The sequence below is a fragment of the Arvicanthis niloticus genome, chromosome 10, assembly GCF_011762505.2.
Source record: "Arvicanthis niloticus isolate mArvNil1 chromosome 10, mArvNil1.pat.X, whole genome shotgun sequence".
In the NCBI taxonomy this organism is placed as follows: domain Eukaryota; kingdom Metazoa; phylum Chordata; class Mammalia; order Rodentia; family Muridae; genus Arvicanthis; species Arvicanthis niloticus.
In genome coordinates this window covers 6,129,950-6,151,509 of record NC_047667.1, presented here as the reverse complement: position 1 = coordinate 6,151,509, position 21,560 = coordinate 6,129,950, and the positions used below count along the sequence as shown (strand labels likewise).

At 40.0% G+C, this 21,560-nt stretch overlaps 1 protein-coding gene across 1 annotated transcript in view; it reads right to left on the bottom strand.

Moving 5' to 3' along the window:
• Positions 1–21,560, bottom strand: part of LOC117716146 (contactin-associated protein like 5-1) — an 838,779-nt gene that overhangs the window by 306,664 nt on the left and 510,555 nt on the right. Inside the window, exon 11 of the mRNA XM_034513074.2 lies at positions 7,283–7,389. Coding sequence (XP_034368965.1) covers positions 7,283–7,389 — 107 coding nt within the window. The remainder of the gene's footprint in view (positions 1–7,282; positions 7,390–21,560) is intronic.

The window sequence follows — 21,560 nt, the reverse complement described above, 5'->3', positions numbered from 1 at the left end:
TAAAAAACCAATTCACAGACAATATTGTGCTCATTAGTAATGATAGGGCAAAAAAAAAAAAAAAACCCTCAGCAAGTTATGTGACATCATGGGTGCCAGAGATGATCTAGGGTTCTCCCACTGATGATCACACGATGCCAAACTCTCATCTATACTGAGTAATTTATGCAGAAAAGCTGCTCCAATAGCCATAGAATATGGTCATATAGGAGTGTCCATAATTAGTTATTTATTTTATAAAATTATTCATGATATTTGATGGATATGAGTTCATATGTAATAATGGGATTTAATATGGAAGTACCAGATCCTAGATATTGTGTCAGTAGTCTTTTGTGTGTTTCTATTCCAAAGAGCTGCTGTGTACACAATTGTCTTAGAGGGAAGGAATGGAAGCTGAGTGAAGTGCAGTCACTGTTTAATGAAAATCCCCACCCAATCTTTATCTCTCTGGATCCAAGGAGATGATAAAACCTCAAGTATTATGAAATATATGAATATTTTCAGGTTTCCAGGTTGCTCCATTTTAATGTTTTAATTGACTGCATGTATGTGAAGAAAATACCATTCTCTCTCTCTCTCTCTCTCTCTCTCTCTCTCTCTCTCTCTCTCTCTCTCTGTGTGTGTGTGTGTGTGTGTGTATTTGTATGTGAATCTGGATATCATGGCATACATGAGGAGGTTATAAGACAACTTCAGATTTTGATTTTAACCTTCCTTGTTGCTTAAGACAGCATATATTTGTTGTTTTTCTGCTGTGTACACTAATACAGCTGGCCTGGGAGCTTCCAAAATTTTCCTGTCTCAACTTCTTATCTTCATTTGGTTTTGTGTGGGTTCTGGGGATCCAAACATAGTTCCTCTCTTTTTGTGTGGCAGGTGCATTATCCATGGAACTTTCCCCAATTCCAGATTAGTTCTCAGTTATGGGGCACACTGGGAATTTGCACTTCTATGGCTAATAGCCTTCTGTTGATTGAAAGAAATGTGAAAAATTTTTACTCAGTGCTTTTGTTGAATATTCACAGTACACATCAATATGCTCCAAATGATGTGACATCAATACCTGACTTGTCTTCCGTTTATTCTTATGTCTAAATTTGGTATTCTTTCTTGCTTCTTTGAGGTGGGAAACAAAGCCAACATTTGTGACTACATTTCTGTGCTGCTAAGCCAAAGCAGTTATTTGAAGCAAACGTTCTTGTATCTTCAATTAAAACACATGATAGAGGAGGAGGAGGAAAACACATAGATAAAGGGAAGAAACAGCAAAAGGAGCAAAGTATTATGCAGGAAATTATGCAAAAAAATTCTAAAATGACTGTGATGTCTTCAAAAGTGAGAAAATTCCATCCCAGGTGAAAATCCTGCCTTGCTGCTTCCTGTCTTTGATAGGAATCATGGCATAGATGTTGTGGGTAAACCTTGCTGTGATCCATATAATAATTAGCATGATTCATACTTCTCTATAGAAATTTATAATGAGAAAAATGCTGTTAATTCATTTGGAGCTGAGTTCAAATTCTTCCTTTAGTTGTTCATCTTTAAATCTTTTCCACATAAAGAATATTTATTAATTGCTTACCATGATAGAAAAATACCTAGGAGGAGCCCAGATATCCAGTGTTCCAGGTTCTGTCTGACCAGGCTATATGTAGTTTTCATGTGGATATGAGCATGTGGATATCTGTACAAGAGGTTTGGATATGTGAGGTTGAGGGCTGGAAAGAGCTTCTACACTTTAACTGTTACTGTTCAGATCTTAAGTCATAAGATTGTAAGTGTCTCAGAATATGCCTTATTCCCTTATCTGGAATTTTACACTCTGAGATTTCAACTGTTAATGCTTAATAGCAGTCTGAAAAAGTTACATGAAAAATTTAAGAAACAGTCAATTCATAAGTTTTAAATTATTTTATTATAGCATGTAGTCAAGATTATTTTACTTACTTTAATTATTTACTAATTGTCTTAGTTCCTTCCTGTCCCTATTTTATAAGTTAAACTTTATCATAGGCAGGCAGCCCACCTAGCAGGAATGGAAATATTCTGAAGGTACTCTCGTGCTCCTCTTTTTTTTTTCTATCAGGCTAACAGAGAGAATGGTCTTAAAGAATAAAGATTTCTACAGGAATCCCATGCTGTGAAATAGAGAGGACTGGAGGCTTGCACAAATCAGTGTCTCCAGGACAGAGATTTCAAACTGTTTTGATTTTTTAGGAAAGACTGAGATAGGGATGTAGGTCAGTTCTCCACCTTGTCTAGGACCGCTTAGTTATTCATACATCTGGTTCTCTACTTAAACCTGCACTTCTTGTCAGGACCCTGAAGATGGGCTTTGGTAGTCAATGGACCTTCACATTCCTATTCTCAATGTGGTCACATTGAATAAATCTTCTCTCTATTCTTCTATTACTTGTCGCTTGAACTAGCTTGTTGAAAATGGATGGACAACCCTGGCTTGCCCAGGGGCTCTCAAGCTTCTAAATTGGATGCTGACAACTCTAAAAACAAGCACACAGTATAGGAAAAAGTCACTTACTTGGTTTTGTTCTGCCTATGGTTACAAAGTATAGTAGAATATGAGGAAAATGAATATGGGGAAAATACTGTGCTAAAAACCAACAAAACCAAAGCAAAGTAACAACAATAACAACCAAAAAAAAAAAAAAAAAAAAAAAAAAAAACCAAAAATCCAACCAACCAACCAAACAAACAAACAAACAAAAAATAAAACAGGTGACTCTTAAACTGTGGTCAGTAAATGTGAGCTGGGGACCCTGATTTTGATATAACGTTCTCACATCAAGCCAAACCCAAAGATGCAGTCACCACTCTCTTCATCTAAGAACCTTTCCAATTCAAGGAAACAAACAGACAGACAAAATCCATCCTCCCATGTGTTCTCTGCAATTTGTCTTTAGCTTGCCAAGATCCAGTTTTAAAGTCTTCTTTCCCATGGGGTCTATTCTTCCTAGCATGATATGACTTCCTCCATTTGCTGCTTACTGAGTTGTAAATAGCATACAGCATCTCAAACTTACACAGTCTCCAACTTTAAGGCAAGCTCAACAATACCATCAGAGATACACTTTCCAAAAGAAACCAATAAAGGAATAGTCAACTATGAAACAAATGCTAGCCAGTCAGTTCCCAGCATTAAAGTAAAACCAACCTATAGTTGTACACTAGTTGTCCTACACAGCAGGGTTTTACCAATTATTTAAGCTCCTGTTCACTGGGTCCACACTTCCAGCATTTTCTAATTAACCACCTTATGTTTCCTGTTAGGCTAGAAGTCTTGGAGTCTCTCTGTGCTGTTAGAAGACCAAGCTCTAAGCTATTCAGCCTTTGTATGGTTATTTTTCTGCCAGAGACAGAAACTGAACTGTGATCTCTGTGAATTTGAGCCTAACCTGAGCTACAGAGTGACTTCCAAGACAGTCAAAACTGCACAGAGGAACCCTGTCTTCAAAAATTTATTAATTAATTAATGGGTCCTGAGCATCAATTTCAGGTCATCATACTTGAGCAAGCAAGAGACTTTACTACTGAATGAAAATATGCTGCTGACTCCCTCTTCTTATTACTTCCATTCTCATCCTTTAAGTTTCTTCTGAAGCTTCCTTTGTTCTGATATGCTCTCCTTTTCCCACGAACAGTGTTCCCAAGCATCATGGCATTTATATTATCACAAACTGACTCCTGTTTTTCATCCTCTGTTAAAGATAGGTGTTATGGAATAAATCAGTCCTGGAGGGGATAGAGAGATGGGTTATTTATTTAGTAATGATTTTGCTCTACAGGCATGAGGAACTAAGTTCAATGGCAAGCACTCTGTAAAAACAGGTGTAGCATATGACTCTATGACAGTAGCACTAGAGAGGAAGAAACAGGAGGACCTCTGGAGCTTGCTGACTTGTTAGTCTAGGTAAATTAGGAAGCCTGAGGTTCAGTGAGAAACTCTGTCTTAAAACATTATTGGAAGAAATTGTAGAAGACAAGAATGTTGAGTTCTTACACATGTACACATATATACTGATATATATTTATGCACACATACGTATACACACATACATATGCACACACATCCATACATATTATATACCCAGTAGCACAGATTGCCCTCTCTTCTTCTTATTTCTTCTTCTCCTTGTCCTTCTTCATTCATCCTTTCTCTCTTTTCCTTCCTTCTCCTTATTGCCTTATCCTTCCTTTCTTCTCCTCTTCCTCGTCCTTTCCTTCCCCCATCATCTCTTTCCCCTCTTTCTCTCATTTTGTCACTCCCTTTCCTTTCTTCTCATCCTTCTATTGTCTAATTGCAGTTGAGAACCATATGTTTTTAGCATGGAGAGTAAAGAATAACAATCTCAATAAGAAATTCACAATAATGTCAATATATGTGTTCAACTTAAGATAAAAATATGAAAGATAGTTTGAAATAAATCTCCTTTTTGTCAAAGTTTCCTCACTATGCACAATCATCCAAATGTGATTTTTTAAAAAAAGGCCTGTTTCCCTAAAGAGGACTAGCAAACCATCTCTGCCCAGTGATGACTGTTTAAGTCTGAGAGCCAGACAGCTTGATGTGCTCCCAGTCAATAACTTCTTATTGACTGCCCAAAGCCATCAACACTCCATCAGACTTTAGAGAAGAAAGCTGACACCCTTTTGTAAAGATGAAACATAACCTGAAATGCTTTGTTAGGATGTCAGCAAGCTGCACTGTGCAGACATAAGAGGAGTTTGAAACTTGGTGGAGAGGTCCTGAACATTCACCTATAAATGTCACCAACCAGATGCTAAGATCAAGAACAGCACTCAATAGGAGGCAGACAGAAGCTGGTATGTACCTATCCTTTCATTTAGCAAGCCAACAGCAATCATTAAACCCATAACTACTGAAACCAGATGTGCTTTAAAAAGCAGGAGTCAAATGATAAAGGGAAAATTTATGGGAACCATCATTTTTCTGCCCTACCAGTCACTTGAAAAAAAACAAAACAAAACAAAACAAAACAAAACAAAACAAAACAAATGAAACCACTGTTTATCTGAGACTTCCCAAAAGCACAGCAGAAAGTTGTGTTCGTTTCATACATTAAGTGATTCTGACAGAAAAGGGAAATTAAAGTCTCAGAAAAAATCTGTGAAGTATACACTGCCTTAAGATCTTTCAAGAAGGGGAGGTATGAAATAAGACCTTTCAAATCACCGTGCCCTTTGACCCAGTGCCTTCTCTGAGGAGTAATCATGTAAATAATATAACTTATGGTTGTGGGAAGATGGTTCAGTTGGAAGTGTTTGCACTGTACAAATGTGAGACCCTGAATCTTGTCCTGAGAACTCATATAAAAGCTAAGCAAGAATTCTGTGTGCCTGTGATTCCAGAAGTAGGTGGTAGATAGTGCCAATCTTCAGGTCTTGGTAACCACACAGCGCATCAAAAACAATGAGCTCCAAGTCAGGCCCCATCTCAAAAAACAGAGAGAGAAAACTGACAACTGAAATCAGCATCTGGCCTCCACCCACACCAATACAATTGAGCATGTATATATACTTATGTGCAGACACACACACACACACACACACACACACACACACACACACACACATACACACAAAGAAGCCTCATCCTGTGGGCCATGACCTGTGTCTTTGATCATTCTGCTTCAAATGTCATTCATCATCATGCATCTAATACAATCTAGAACCCAAAAAATGAGAGAAAATGGTTTGAAAATTATAATAGAACAACCAGATAAGTCAGCCACACCACTCCTGGATGTTTACCCAAAGAACCACTAGTCATTATCCCATAAACACGTGCACATCGTTATTGTTTGCAGCACCTTTCATAGTAACTAAATCATAGAACTTTCCAAGGGCTCTGCCAGCAGAGGAACGGCTAAAGGAAATGCAGTTCATACACATGATGAAATTATTTTCAGTCCTGAACAGGATGAAATTATGCTAACCAAAGGAAAGTGGATATATCTCCTCTCCAGATGTCCCAGCCCATTTCCATTCTACTGCCTCCTCACTCTATCAGCAGTGTTCTATCAGCAGTGGTCCACTCTAACTCCTGGGTCCTTCACAGGTTCTCCACAGCATATTACACTTGTGGATCCACTTCCTCCATTACCCCAAGAATCCTTCTTCTTTTTGTTTTCTTTCTATAACTTGGACAAGATCAGTCCAGGGATTCAATCTGAAGCTTCACATATGCCCAGCATTGGCAGATATTCATCAATGTTTATGGCCAATATTCTTGCTTTGCAGTCTCACTTCTAGTAGTTTGAACATATTTTGCCTTTCATTCACAGTGACATAAGTATCTGGCCAATGGTTCAGAAGAATCAGAAGAATATTCATCCACATTTTCAGGAGACACTTTAAAATAAAACATACTCTTATTTTTTTCATCATGTGTTTCCTTCCTGTGGCCACAGCAACAGTCAGAGGTCACCTCTGCCATAATGAGAACAATGTGAGGAAGATGGGCTGCTGATGAGAAAGGTTTTGTGGTGGAGCCATGTTGTAGTCTGAATGTAAAGTATCTCCAATAAATTTGTTTTAACGTTCGTCTCTGGCTTGTGGTGCTGTTTGGAAAGGTAGCAGAACCTTTAAGAGGTAGAACCTCAGGGAAGGAAATGGGTCACTGGGGGCAGGACTTGAAACCGTATAGCTTTTATATCATTTCCTACTTATGCTGTTTTCTCAGTGTGGATACAAAGTAATCTGTCAGGATTTCTGTTCTTTCTACCACGCCTTCTCTATATGTTGCCATGTCCTCTTCCTTTATGAGGAATCATACCCTTCTGGAACTGCAAACACAAATAAACCCCTTCTCTCTTAAGTTGTTTTGGTCAAAGTGTTATCATAAAAGTTTATCATAGTAACAGGAAAATAGCTATAACAGACATCAAGCCGCTTGTCACTTGACCAGTGATATATATGGGTCACTTGTTGCAGCAGTACAACTCAAGCCATCAAGACAATGTCACTTGCTGCACAGCTCCCTGTGTACACAGGGAGCTATTCTCTCTTTCCCTTCAGCACATATCCAACTTCACTTTGCCCTATTTTCATAAACTCCATAAACTCATGTCTTACCTCCATGCTTTTCTCCTCCCTGCTTCAGTATTTGTGATATTGCATCCTCTTTGATAATTCATGCTAAAGGTATAAACAGTGCCCAGACCATGGTGAATAGTAAGGCTTTCTACACTGTATTCCTAGACTTGTGCCCATACACTGTGGGCACACTGTATATACTCACAGTCATGGCAGGTGGCTCCTGTGTAACCAGTGTCACTACAGTTGCAGTAGAAGGTAGTCCAGGTTTGTGCACAGTGTCCTCCATGTTCACAGTAGTTTGGCAAACACCTAATTGGAGGTAATAAAAAAAAAATCCTAATAAGCCAAGACAGTTAAAATAGAGAGGCAAGCAAAAGCTTTGCCAGAAACACTGTGAAATGAAGCTGCTAAAGTGCTATAACTGTCAGAGTTAAATGATATGAGAACCATAGGGATGTGCTTCTGTTACTGTATCTCAGAGCTAAATTCCAACTTTGAGTGAAAGCTTCAATGCTCTCACACAGACAGCTGAATGGAAGTGGGAATGGTATGTTTACTGCAGTACAAAGTGCTGAAACTTATATTTGAAAGTATGGTATCTTGTTAAGGAAATGAAAAAAAAAAAATCTAGCACTGGAGAGTACTGCCTGTCTGTCCTTTTTTCTTTCTTTCTTTCTCTCTTTCTTTCTCTCTTTCTTTCTTTCTTTCTTTCTTTCTTTCTTTCTTTCTTTCTTTCTTTCTTTCTTTTACTTAGTTTTTCAAGACAGGGTGTCTCTGTATAGCCCTGGCTGTCCTGAAACTCACTCTGTAGACCAGGCTGGCCTTGAACTCATAAATCTACCTGCCTCTGCCTCCCAAGTGCTGGGATTAAAGGCATCCACCACCACTGCCTGGCTCTGCCTGTGTTTCTTTTTGGAAACTATCTTAATGCACAGAAACAGAACATGGTTTAAAGACTAATGGCCTCTCAGTTAACAAGCAAGGAATATTACTTATTCAGATGGCTTTAGAGAAAGCCATCTCAAAGACTTTTCCTGGTTATTACATACCAGTATGCAATTCTTTCACCCAAATCCAAGTAGGCACTTCACCTCCCCACCCCCGATTCTCCCCCATTCATACCTCCCATATCCTGTGGAGGAGCACAGCTTTGAAAATTCTCTGCCAACACTCCTCTCCCCTTTTGTTTCCTGCCTTGCTTCTGAAAATGACAGTTTTATGTATTTTTCTCATATTATGAGTATGAGTCCTTGCCTACATACTTGTAGATAGATCTAAAAAGGGTGTTGGATTCCCTAGAAGTGATGTTATAGATGATAATAGGACATTATCATGTGGATGAGTCAACTCTCTACAAAGTAATTTGTCTAGGGTCACTGCAAGAATCAATGATGTATTTCTGGGAGAGAAAAGGCACATATGGGAAATGAAAAAAATCTAACATTCCTAGAATAATAAGCAAAATGAGTGAGTACATGCAGGGCTGCCTTATAGCAAGGTGAATTTGGGACCAGTGCACAGAGACGACAAAATGTCATCTCAACATAGACACTTGAGTCCATAATTATAAGCCTGGTTTGTTTATTTTAAAAGGGGTTTCACGAGCATAAACACTAGATTCTTTAATCAGTTTATTTTAAATGCTGTTTTGTTTCTTTTCTTTACTACGCTTGACACAAACTGATTATTTTAGAACCAAACACAGAAAAAGAATGTCATATGACTACAGAAGGAAACAAATTCTGGGTGTGGATATTGGTAGTCTCAGGCATAAATCTATCAAGTCAAATAGGACAAGGGTTTAGAGAGAAGGCTCAGTCAGTAAAGCACTGGATGCACAAGTATGAAGAATAGAGTTTGTATCCTGGGTGTACATGTAATAAATATTCCAGGCAAGCAAGACAGCCTTTTTGTGATCTTTTCACCCAGGAATCAGAGGCAGGAAACCTCCAGAAAAAGATGACTAGCTAGAAAACAAATTCTACTCACTTTACTGTAAAGTAGGAAACCCAACTCTTGATAAAATGTGTAAATCAATATACAAAGATATTCTATGTCAACCTCTGTCTTCCATATTCATACATGGAAACAGTTGAACATATGCATATCATGTGCCACAGCCCCCTCAGTCAACTGTTGTGAAACTTCTAGACAGATGTGGCTGCTCTATGCAGTTTTTCAATATAAATATATCAACTTTCTTGACTATCCAAAAGCCCAGAGAAGCTAACAGTCAGTGTCTAACTAAAGAATATGGCAGATACACTGCCAGATGTCTTGTTTCTGCATAAAACACAGTGCAAAAGAGTTAAGGAGATTATAGAAAAATTTCAAAGAAAGCATTAGGTATGGAAGGGTAAGAAAAATCAATAACCATTAAAAGAAAAAATATGGTAACTCAAAAATTTTTTTTCACTTGAAAACTGGAGCTAGTGAGATGGCTCTGTCACTAGCTGTCCAAGCATGAGAACCTGAGGTTGAGACTCAGAACTAATATAAAAAGGCAAGATATGCTGACTTATATCAATAATCTTAGCACTGGGCAGGTAGAGACAAGCAGTCTTCTGGTACTCTTTGGCCAACAAGTATTATAGGCCTCTTTTGTTGCCAGTGTTATAATGGTAAAGAGTTTACCAAACAAAACCACACCAAAACTTATAGGATTGCTAGTAATGGTTTAATCAAGCCAACTGGAAGTATGATTAATGTCAATAACACCTGTGCTCATATAACAACAACATACTTTTCTTACATATGAAGTCCCATAATCCCAAATTTTCTAGCCTTCTCTGTAATTTTTTCCTTAAAATTCTTGGTTTTAAGAACAGGGAAATGATTTAGTCAATAAAGTATTTGCCATATAAGCATGAAGGCATGAGGTTAAATCTCTAAGACTTAGGCAAGGCCCCCAGTTGGGGACAGGGCCACCCACTCATCTCCAAATTCTTAACCGAGAAGGGTTCCTATCTAAAGAAAATATTGGGACAAAGTGTGGAGCAGAGACTGAAGGAAAGGCCAATCAGTGACTGCCCTACCAGGGGATCCATCTCATATACAAACACCAAACCCAGACACTATTGCAGATGCCAAGAAGTGCTTACTGACAGAAACCTGTTATAGCAGTTACTTGACAATGACAAAAAAAAAAAAAAAAATTGGTCCAGAAGGCATGTACAAAAAGATGTAGAAAAGCTTCTACAAAATTACTATCAATAATAACAATTGTAACATGTAAAATATAACTAAATGCTAAAATGGAAATATAGTCTACCATTGGTAACAAATAGTGGTGCATCCATACTGTGGAGTACAGAGGCAACTCAAATGAAGAGGTGCATCTGAATGTAAGGAAACAAGAAAGTGTCCCAATAGATACCATGCTAGTAAGTGAAATACTCCATATGGACATGGCTCAGGAGGCAACATAACTTGCAAAGGCCTGGGTTCAATTTTCTAGCACCAGGTAAAAAGCCAAGAATGGCCGACTTTGCCTGTATCCCAAGAACTACTGGGTATAGACAAGTGAATCTATCAGCTTAGCTGGCCAGCTTAGCCTAACACAAAGCTTTTGGTTCATGGAGAAACACTGTCACAAATTGTGATACAGAGAATGATAAAGACAGTCATATCCTGCTATGATTTCCACATGCAATCACATAGGCTCAGTTACCTATACACTCACATACATGGGTCACACATGCAATATGCAAAGTAAATGTGTTGTTTTGCTGTTATGATTGTTGTTGATATTTATAGGAGTAAGATTTTTAAAACCAAAATTCTTATATATTAACAGTGGTTACATGTGAGAAAAGAAAGTGTTTTTATGTTTCATTGTGCTACCGAGAGTCACACTTTAGGATCTCGTAAATGCTAGGCAAGCATTGTGCTATTTTCTGAGCTTTAAAAAAACTAGCTTAACATTTACAAATGTCTGTACCATTCATTGTATTTTACAGTTGGTCTGAAAGTCATGTAAAACACATGAAACTCTTATATGAATATATCCTTGGAGCATGGAAAAAGTAACTGTAGAATATATTTAAGTAAATTAAGATAGATACAGTGTGACCAGTGGTAGAATAAAGAGAGGCCAGGCTTGTGTATGTAAAAGTCATTGCTTGAACTTCACACAGCCAATTGTATTTTGTTTGTATGTGTATTTTTATATGTATGTGGTCTGTGAATTTATGTGTATAAATTTTTGCTTATATATGGATACATATAGCAGATGTGTACTTGAGGTCATGAGTGTATATTTATACATGCATACAAAGGCCAGAGGTTGACCTCTGGTGTTTTCTCTCAATGTTTATAAATTTATTGAGTCATGGTCTCTCAATTGGACCCAGAGATGGCTGGTGCTGATAATCTAGCTAGGCATCTTTCTCCACTTCACTTATGCTGGTATCACATGTAATCTTTCATCCCCACCCAGCAATTATACGGGTGTAGGGGATCCTCATCCTTGTGTAGCAAGAACTTTATGTACTGAGCAACCTTTCCAGGCCTGGCTATGCATTTCTTATTTTGTTATTAGATGATAGTAAAGAGAAACATATGCAAGTTGAAAATAGTCTCATCTTGGAGATGGGACCAACTGAAAAAACCAAGATAAGGGAAGGTGGCATCATGCTTGAACAGGAGGGCATTGAAACTACATGACAGTCAACATTTCAATGGACCTCCCAGATAAAATATGAGGCTATTGCCCAAGCTCAGTTCCCATAGCAACCACAGTCAGTATAGTGGAGGTTCCCTTTATATAAAAACCTCAAGGTCTAATAAATCCCTTCATTTTCACCTAGAATAGAGCAGGTATTCTTATCTATTCTGTTTACTTCCATGATGTCTAGAAGTAAAATTAAATAGGTGAGGCTGGTGCTCCTCTGAAATGAAGTACATTTGGTAATGTACTCTAAATATTCAACATTCATTAGGATCCTCTGTTGATTGGTGAAAAATTTTAAAGACACTTGTAAACATTAACATAACAGGTTCTTCTGTCTAAAGAAATAGGCACAGTGATTAAGTGTTTGCCCATGTGTCTTCTCTATAGAGCAGTCATTCATACAGATATGCTGTTAATAGTTAACCAACTACCCTAAAATCCTCAATTTGAACATACCTAAATTAAGCCATTTGTTAAAGAATTAATCACAACAGAAACACTATTTCTACAAAGACATAAGGAAATAGCTCCTTACTGTTAACCCCCATTGTCCAGTTTCCATAACAGACTAGACAGACACAACCACTCTTGATAAGCCTTTCAATTACCAAATGATCAGATGATTGATGCTCTGTAAGACTTTTTAAATTATGTGTATGGAGACCTCTGACCGGTCTGCTATTGTGTGGACCCCGGATCCCACCTGAGACATTCTGGAGGCTCCATGGATCCCACAGCCAGCGTAGGAAGACCCACATACTGTCCTGAGCCCATAGCTGGGTGCTGTGAGCGCTCAGATTCCAGCAGATACCCCACCCCCACCCCTGCGGACCAGCACTCCCCTTCTGCCCCTCTCCCGGATCTGAGGCCTGGAACAGACCTCTGCCTGGTCTGCAGTTGTGTGGACCCCCCGGATTCCGCCTGAGACATACTGGAAGGTCCACTCAACCCAGAGCCACAGAGGAACAACTGAACTCAGAGTGTCAGACAACATATCCGGAGCTATCCTAGAGGAGACACTGCACCCAGAACAGCAGACAACTTGCTGGACTGCTACCTTGGAGGCACCAAATCCTGAGACATCCTAGAGGTACCACTGTAATGAATGCAGCTGGAAAAGATCACAGAGACATCTGGACCCCTAGGAGGTCAGACACAAGCTAGATAACTGGAAAGGCAGGCTTCACTCAGAGACAGCAAGTACAGGCAGCACTAGAGTTAATCAGGTGGCAAAAGGCAAGCACAAGAACATAAGCAACAGAAACCAAAGTTACATGGCATCATCAGAACCCAGTTCCCTCATCATAGCAAGCCCTGAACACCCATTCACACCAGAAAAGCAGGATTCAGAATTAAAATCACTTCTCATGACAATGATAGAGGACTTTAAGAAAGACATAAATAACACTCTCAAAGAACTTAAGGAGAACACTTGTAGACAGATAGAAACCCTTAAAGAGGAAACACAAAAATCCCTTAAGGAATTGCAAGAAAATGCAACCAAACGGGAGAAGGAATTAAACAAAACCATGCAGGATCTAAAAATGGAAGTAGAAACAATAAAGAAATCACAAAACGAGAGCACCCTGGAGATAGAAAACCTAAAAAAATGATCAGGAGTCATAGACACAAGTATCACCAACAGAATACAAGAGATGGAAGAGAGAATCTCATGTGCAGAAGATACCATGAAAAACATTGACACAAATGTCAAAGAAAATGCAAAATACAAAAAGCTACAAACCCAAAATATACAAGAAATCCAAGACACAATGAGAAGGCCAAACCTAAGGATAATAGGAATAGATGAGGGGGAAGACTCCCAAGTTAAAGGACCAGTAAATATCCTCAACAAAATTATAGAGGAAAACTTCCCTAACCTAAAGAAAGAGCTGTCCATAAATATACACGAAACCTACAGAACTCCAAATAGTTTAGACCAGAAAAGAAATACTTCCCGCCATATAATAGTCAAAACATCAAATGTACAAAACAAAGAAAAAATACTAAAAGCAGCAAGGGAAAAAGGCAAAGTAACATATAAAGGCAGACCTATAAGACTTACACCAGACTTCTCACCAGAGACCATAAAAGCCAGAAGATCCTGGACCGATATCATACAGACCCTAAGAGAACACAAATGCCAGCCCAGACTACTATACCCAGCGAAACTGTCAATCATTATTGATGGAGAAACCAAAATATTCCATGAAAAATGCAAATTAACACAGTATCTCAACACAAATCCAGCACTTCAAAGGATAATTGGTGGAAAACTCCAACACAAGGAGGGAAACTACAACCTAGAAAAAGCAAGAAAGTAATCTTCCAAAAACCATAAAAGAAGGTAGCTACACAAACATATCTCCACTGCCAATAACAAAAATAACAGGAAACAACACTCAGTTTTCCTTAATATCTCTTAATATCAATGGACTCAATTCTCCAATAAAAAGACATAGACTATCAGACTGGATACGTAAACAGGACCCAACATTTTGCTGCATTCAGGAAAGACACCGTTGTGAAAAAGACAGACACTACCTCAGAGTGAAAGGTTGGAAAACAATCTTCCAAGCAAATGGTCCCAAGAAACAAGCGGGAGTAGCGATTCTAATATCAAATAAAATCATTTTTCAACCAGAAGTAATCAAAAAAGATAAAGAAGGACACTTCATATTCATCAAAGGAAAAATGTACCAAGAGGAACATCTATGTACCAAGAGGGCATCTATGCCCCAAATGCAAGGGCACCCACATATGTAGGAAGCCGCAGTATAATCTGCCACCCCAAGTTGGCACTAGCCTTGTGTTTTCCCAAAAGTAAACAATTATCTGCGCAGATGCTAGGCAGAGAGCCCGCCAAAGTCACTGAATATTGGGTGGTGAGTGAACAGCCAATCAGAAGTGAATACGTCACTCTAGACTGTATTTAAGCCAGGCCCCTTCCACAGCTCAGCCCTTCCGAGTTTTCCACGTGTGTGATACTGAGTAAAAGTCCTCGTTCTGCAGTAACTACCCGATCTCTGCGTCTCGTGTTTTATCTTCCACGGATGGTAAAGGGCTCAGGGGTGCGCGTTAGACACATACATAAAAGAAACTTTACTAAAGCTTTAAGCATACATTGCACCCTACACAATAATAGTGGGAGATTTCAACACCCTACTCTCAGCTATGGCCAGATCATGAAAACAGAAACTAAACCGAGAAACAATGAAACTAACAGAAGTTATGAACCAATTGGACTTAACTGACATCTATAGAACATTTCATCCTAAAACAAAAGAATATACCTTCTTCTCAGCACCTCATGGTACCTTCTCCAAAATAGACCATATAATTGGTCACAAAACAGGCCTCAACAGATACAAAAAGATTAAAATAATCCCTAGTACCTTATCAGACCACCATGGACTAAGACTGGTCTTTGACATGGACAAAAACAACAGAAAGCCCACATACACTTGAAAACTGAACAATGCTCTACTCAATGATAACTTGGTCAAGGAAGAAATAAAGGAAGAAATTAAAGACTTTTAAGAATTAAATGAAAATGAGGACACATCATATCAAAACTTGTGGGACTCACTGAAAGCAGTACTAAGAGGAAAAATCATAGCTCTAAGTGCTCACAAAAAGAAATTGAAAAGAGCATACTCTAACAGCTTGACAGCAAACCTGAAAGTGTTAGAACAAAAAGAAGCTAAGAGGAGTAGACAGCAGGAAATAATCAAACTCAGGGCTGAAATCAACCAAGTTGAAAGAAAAAGAACTATACAAAATATCAACAAAACCAGGAGCTGGTTCTTTGAGAAAATCAACAAGATAGACAAACCCTTAGCCAGACTAACCAAAGGGTGCAGAGACAGTATTCAAATTAATAAAATCAGAACTGAAAAGAAAGACATAACAACAGAAACAGAGGAAATTATAAAATCATTAGATCATACTACAAAGGCCTATACTCAACAAAATTGGAAAATCTGGATGAAATGGACAATTTTCTAGACAGATACCAGGTACCAAATTTAAACAAGGAGCAGATAAACCATCTAAACATTCGCATAACTCCTAAAGAAATAGAAACAATCATTAAAAATCTTCCCACCAAAAAATGTCCAGGGCCAGATGGTTTCAGTGCAGAATTCTTTCAGGCCTTCAAGGAAGACCTAATACCAATCCTCTTCAAGCTATTCCATCGAATAGAAACAGAAGGAACACTACCCAATTCATTCTATGAAGCTACCATTACACTCATACCTAAACCACAGAAAGACCCAACAAAGAAAGAGAACTACAGACCAATCTCTCTTATGAATATTGATGCAAAAATACTTAATAAAATTCTCGAAAACGGAATCCAACAACACATCAAAACAATTATCCATCAAGATCAAGTAGGCTTTATCCCAGGAATGCAGGGATGGTTCAATATTCGGAACCCATCAATGTAATCCACTACATAAATAAACTCAAAGAAAAACCACATGGTCATCTCACTAGACGCTTGCTGAAAAAGCATTTGACAAAATTCAACATCCCATCATGTTAAAAGTCTTGGAAAGATCAGGAATTCAAGGCCCATACCTAAACATAATGAAAGCAATATATAGCAAGCCAGTAGCCAACATAAATTCAATGGAGAGAAACTTGAAGCAATCCCACTAAGATCAGGGACTAAACAAGGCTGCCCACTCTCACCTCACCTATTCAATATAGTACTGGAAGTCCTAGCTAGAGCAATTAGACAACAAAAGGAAGTCAAAGGGATACAAATAGGAAAGGAAGGAGTCAAAATTTCACTATTTGCAGATGATATGATAGTATACTTAAGTGACCCTAAAACTTCCACCAGAGAACTCCTAAACCTGATAAACAACTTTAGCAAAGTGGCTGGATATAAAATCAACTCAAAGAAATCAGTAGCCTTCCTATACTCAAAAGATAAACAGGCTGAGAAAGAAATTAGGGAAATGACACACTTCACAATAGCCACAAATAAAATAAAATATGTTGGAGTGAATCTAACCAAACAAGTGAAAGATCTGTATGGCAGGAACTTCAAGTCTCTGAAGAAAAAAACTGAAGAAGATTTCAGAATATGGAAAGATCTCCCATGCTCCTGGATTGGCAGGATTAACTTAGTAAAAATGGCTATCCTGCCAAAAGCAATCTACAGATTCAATGCAATACCCATCAAAATCCCAAATCAATTCTTCATAGAGATAGAAAGAGCAATTTACAAATTCATCTGGAACAACAAAAAACCTAGGATATTGAGAACTATTCTCAACAATAAAAGAACTTCTGTGGGAATCACCATTCCAGACCTCAAACTGTACTACAGAGCAGTGGTGATAAAAACTGCATGGTATTGGTACAGAGACAGACAGGATGATCAATGGAATAGAATTGAAGACCCAAAAATGAACCTTCACACCTATGGTCACTTGATCTTTGACAAGGGTTGCTAAAACCATCCAGTGGAAAAAGGACAGCATTTTCAACAAGTGGTGCTGGCTCAACTGAGATCAACATGTAGAAGAATGCAAATTAATCCATTCTTATCTCCTTGTACAAAGCTCAACTCCAAGTGGATAAAGGACCTTCACATAAAGCCAGATACACTGAAACTATTAGAAGAGAAGTTGGGGAAGACCCTCGAATACCTAGGGACAGGGGAAAAGTTCCTGAACCTAACACCAATGGCTTATGCTCTAAGATCAAGAATTGACAAATGGGACCTCATCGAATTGCAAAGCTTCTGTAAAGCAAAGGACACTGTCAACAAGACAAAATGGCAACCAACAGATTGGGAAAAGATCATTACCAATCCTACATCCAACAGAGGGCTAAAATTGAATATATACAAAGAACTCAAGAAATTAGACACCAAACAACAAAATAACTCCATTAAAATTGGGGTACAGAGCTAAACAAAGAATTCTCAACTGAGGAAACTCGAATGGCCAAGAAGCACCTTAAGAAATGCTCAACATCCTTAGTCATCAGGGAAATGCAAATCAAAACAACACTGAGATACCACCTGACACCAGTCAGAATGGCTAAGATAAAAAATTCAGGGGATAGTAGATGCTGGCTAGAATGTGAAGAAAGAGGTACACTCCTTCATTGTTGGTGGGGTTGCAAGCTGGTATAACCTCTCTGGAAGTCAGTCTGGCAGTTCCTCAGAAAATTGGACATAGCACTACCTGAGGACCCAGCTATACCACTCCTGGACATATACCCAGAAAATGCCTCAACATATAACAAAGACATATGCTCCACTATGTTCATAGCAGCCTTATTTATAATAGCCAAAAGCTGGAAAGAACCCAGATGCCCTTCAACAGAGGAATGTATACAAAAATTGTGGTACATTTACACAATGGAATATTACTCAGCTATTAAAAATAATGAATTCGAGAAATTCTTAGGTAAATGGATGGAACTAGAAAATATCATCCTGAGTGAGGTAACCCAATCACAAAAGAACACACATGGTATTTACTCACTGATAAGCGGAGATTAGCCCAAAAGTTTGAAACCACAAAGATTCAACCACCGACTATGTGAAGCTCATGAAGAAGAAAGAACAAGTGAGGATGCCTAGGTCTTTCTTAGAAAGAGTAACCAAATACCCAAGGGAGCAAATATGGAGACAAAGTGTGGGACAGAATCTGAACGAGGGGTTGTATGGAGACCATTCCACCTGGGTATTCATTCCATGTGCAATCACCAAAAATAGACACTGATATGGATGTCAGGAAGGGAAAGCTGACAGCAGCCTGATAAGGCTGTCTCCTTAGAGGTCCCCCAGAGTGTGACATACCCAGAGGCAGATACTTGGAGCTAACCATTAACCTGATCAAAGGTTCCCAATGGAGAAGTTAGAGAGTAAACTGAAGGAGCCTGTTGGGCCTAACAGGAGGTCTAATCTCCATTCCACCTTCACCCTTCAGTCATGTACACAGGTGGAGGGCACAAACAGGCCCTAGAGAGATTTACATACTAATGAGGTACCTGAAGGCCAGAGGTGGAGCCATTAAACATTCATCCCCAGCTCCACCCCCCTTCTCCCCTCCCCTTTTAACTCAGGTCAGTCCTAGGTTTAGGGGGGTATGCATCCAGATCCATCCACCATCTGCCATGTGAATAAACCACTTTTGGAAACCCAAGGGCTTCCTCGTGTGTTGGGACCGCGCCACTATGAGGAACCATGAGGAACCAGGAAGAGGCTTTTAGTTAATGAACAGTTGGGCCCAACTTCCAGCTGGAGGAACCCAGAGCGGTCTCAGCATGGCGGGAAAAACCCTGGGATCCCCAACCTTTTTTTCCCAACATCTGACGCCCAACGTGGAGCCTTGGAAGCCACACAACCATGCAGCTACTGATACCGCGGGAAGGGTAAGCCCTGAACTCTTGAAACAAACAATCTGTTTTTTCCTCCTGTGTTTCAGTCAGAAGCCATCTCTTGGATTTAAGTAAGCCAAGGGAGCTTTTGCTACCTCCTGGCCAGAGCCACTCTCTGGTGTTGGTTCAAGGCTTCCCTGGCCTCTGCTTAAATCCCGACAGCCCACAACGGGCGTTGGCAAAGACTCTCTATCTAGACTCTCTTTAAAACAAAAAGAAAACTGGTAATGCAGCAGCCATTTAAAAACCATAAGAGCGGCTGCCAGTTCTTAAATCTGCTGGAAGGCTTGGCGCTCTTGGACCATAGTGGAATCCCCCAAAGCCAATAGGCCAAGGGAACATTCCCATTGGACAAGGCGTTTCCCTTCTTTTTCTATCATGGGAAACTCCACCTCAAGTAAATGTTCACCACAGGCCAGGCAAATATCCTCCCTACTAAAGACCCACGGGATAAAAATAGGCAAAAAGCAAGCCTCCTTGTTTTGGGAGGAAGTCCTTCAGATAGCACCATGCATGGCAGAGGACAATATTTACAGTCCAGACTCATGGAGCAAAGTAGCTTCCCTTATCAAAAACAGAGATAAAAAACCCTCTTGTGAATTTTTGCCTATCTTAGCTGCAATTCGGCAATGTATAGGACCATCTAAAATTGGACAGACTGAGAACAACAACACAGCTCCTGGGGCCCCTCAGCCAAATGAACCCAAAGATCAAGGCCCCCAAAATCACCCCTTTTCAGACCTCACAGCCCTTACCCAATTAATAAGTGAAATAAAATCAATCTACCCACCCCTTCCCCCTTATGCCTTGGAGGAAATACCAAAAAATCCATCTGCTCCTTCTGCTCCTCCCTCCCCCATCCAAAGGCAAGGCTCCATTAAAATACCAAAGGAGCTTTCCCCTGCCTCCCCTCTTACCTCCCAACTAAAGAGAGATAAGTCTCCTCCCCCTCCTCTTAGCCACAAAAGTAGCAGTCCTTCAAAATCCTTAGATAAAACCCAAACTGCTTGAACTTTCCCAGTTAATATCCACCCCACTCGAACTAAGCCACTTAACTGGTACCCAGTCCAAGCCTCCAACCTAAAAGAACTCAGGCAGGCAGTGAAGGAAGATGGCATTCATGCACCGTGGACAAAATCCCTCCTACAGAGCCATATTGTCAACTTAAACACCCCCCAAGATTGGAGACATATTTGCCATTCTGCCCTTCCTGATCCAATGTTTCTAGAATGGGAGGCCTACTATCATGATGAGTGTCTTCAGCAAGTCAGGCAAAACCAGGGAAGGGAAGATGACACTCCATGGGGTTTTAAAGAACTCTGTGGCCAGGAAGATTTCTCTACTGGGGCACAACAGGCAAGTCAGCCAGCAGGCTACTATGACCAGGTCTGCCTCTGTCCCATTCAAGCCTGGAATAGGCTTACTCCACCTTCAGGATCTCAAGACCCTGCCCACTCCCTGCTCTCCCTTCATCAGAAGCCTGGAGAATCCCTATATGATTTTATCCTCAGAACTAAAATGAGCTTAGAAAGAAAAATCTCCAACCCCACAGCTAGAGACCTTCTTCTTAAAACCATTGTTTGGGAAGGCATGACTTCTGAGTCTAGGCTAGCTTGCCAGGGTCTCCAGGAGGAGCATCATGATAGGTGGATTGTAGCAACCAGAGAAATAGGAACCCTATCAAATCAGGTCTCATCCATAGCTCAGGCATTTGTGACAACAATAAAAAAAGAAAAAATCTCCCTCAAATGTGGGGAGACAAGACATTGGAAGGATGAATGCCCTACAACCTGCCATCCCTGAGGCCGGAAGACACAACAAGACTGTGAACGCTCGAGTCCCCTGCCCTCGAGCTACAAGAGCAAAGCTGGCGGGGCCACCACCAGTGACACCATGCTCCCGCAGGCTGCAGCCAACACCACGACATCTGTGGCACCCCCAGACCCAGCACCTAATAGCCCTGCGGCCAGCGGTGTGCCCCAGGCCCCAGCGCCCGCCAGGCTGCTTGCACGGAGCCCCAGCGGAGACACAGCCCCCAGGCCAGCCCAGGCCTCATCACCTCCCGCAGGCAGCGGGGATGCAGAGAAAAAGGTTCTAGCCACCAAAGTCCTTGGCACTGTCAAATGGTTCAATGTCAAAAACGGATATGGATTTATAAACCGAAATGACACCAAAGAAGATGTGTTTGTACACCAGACTGCCATCAAGAAGAATAATCCACGCAAATATCTGCGTAGTGTGGGGGAGGGAGAAATTTTAGAGTTTGATGTGGTTGCAGAAAAAGGGGGTTCTAAAACAACAAATGTGACTGGCCCAGATGGAGTTCCAGTAGAAGGGAGTCGCTATGCTGCCGATGGGCACCGATATGGCAGGTGCCATGGACCTCCCCATGATG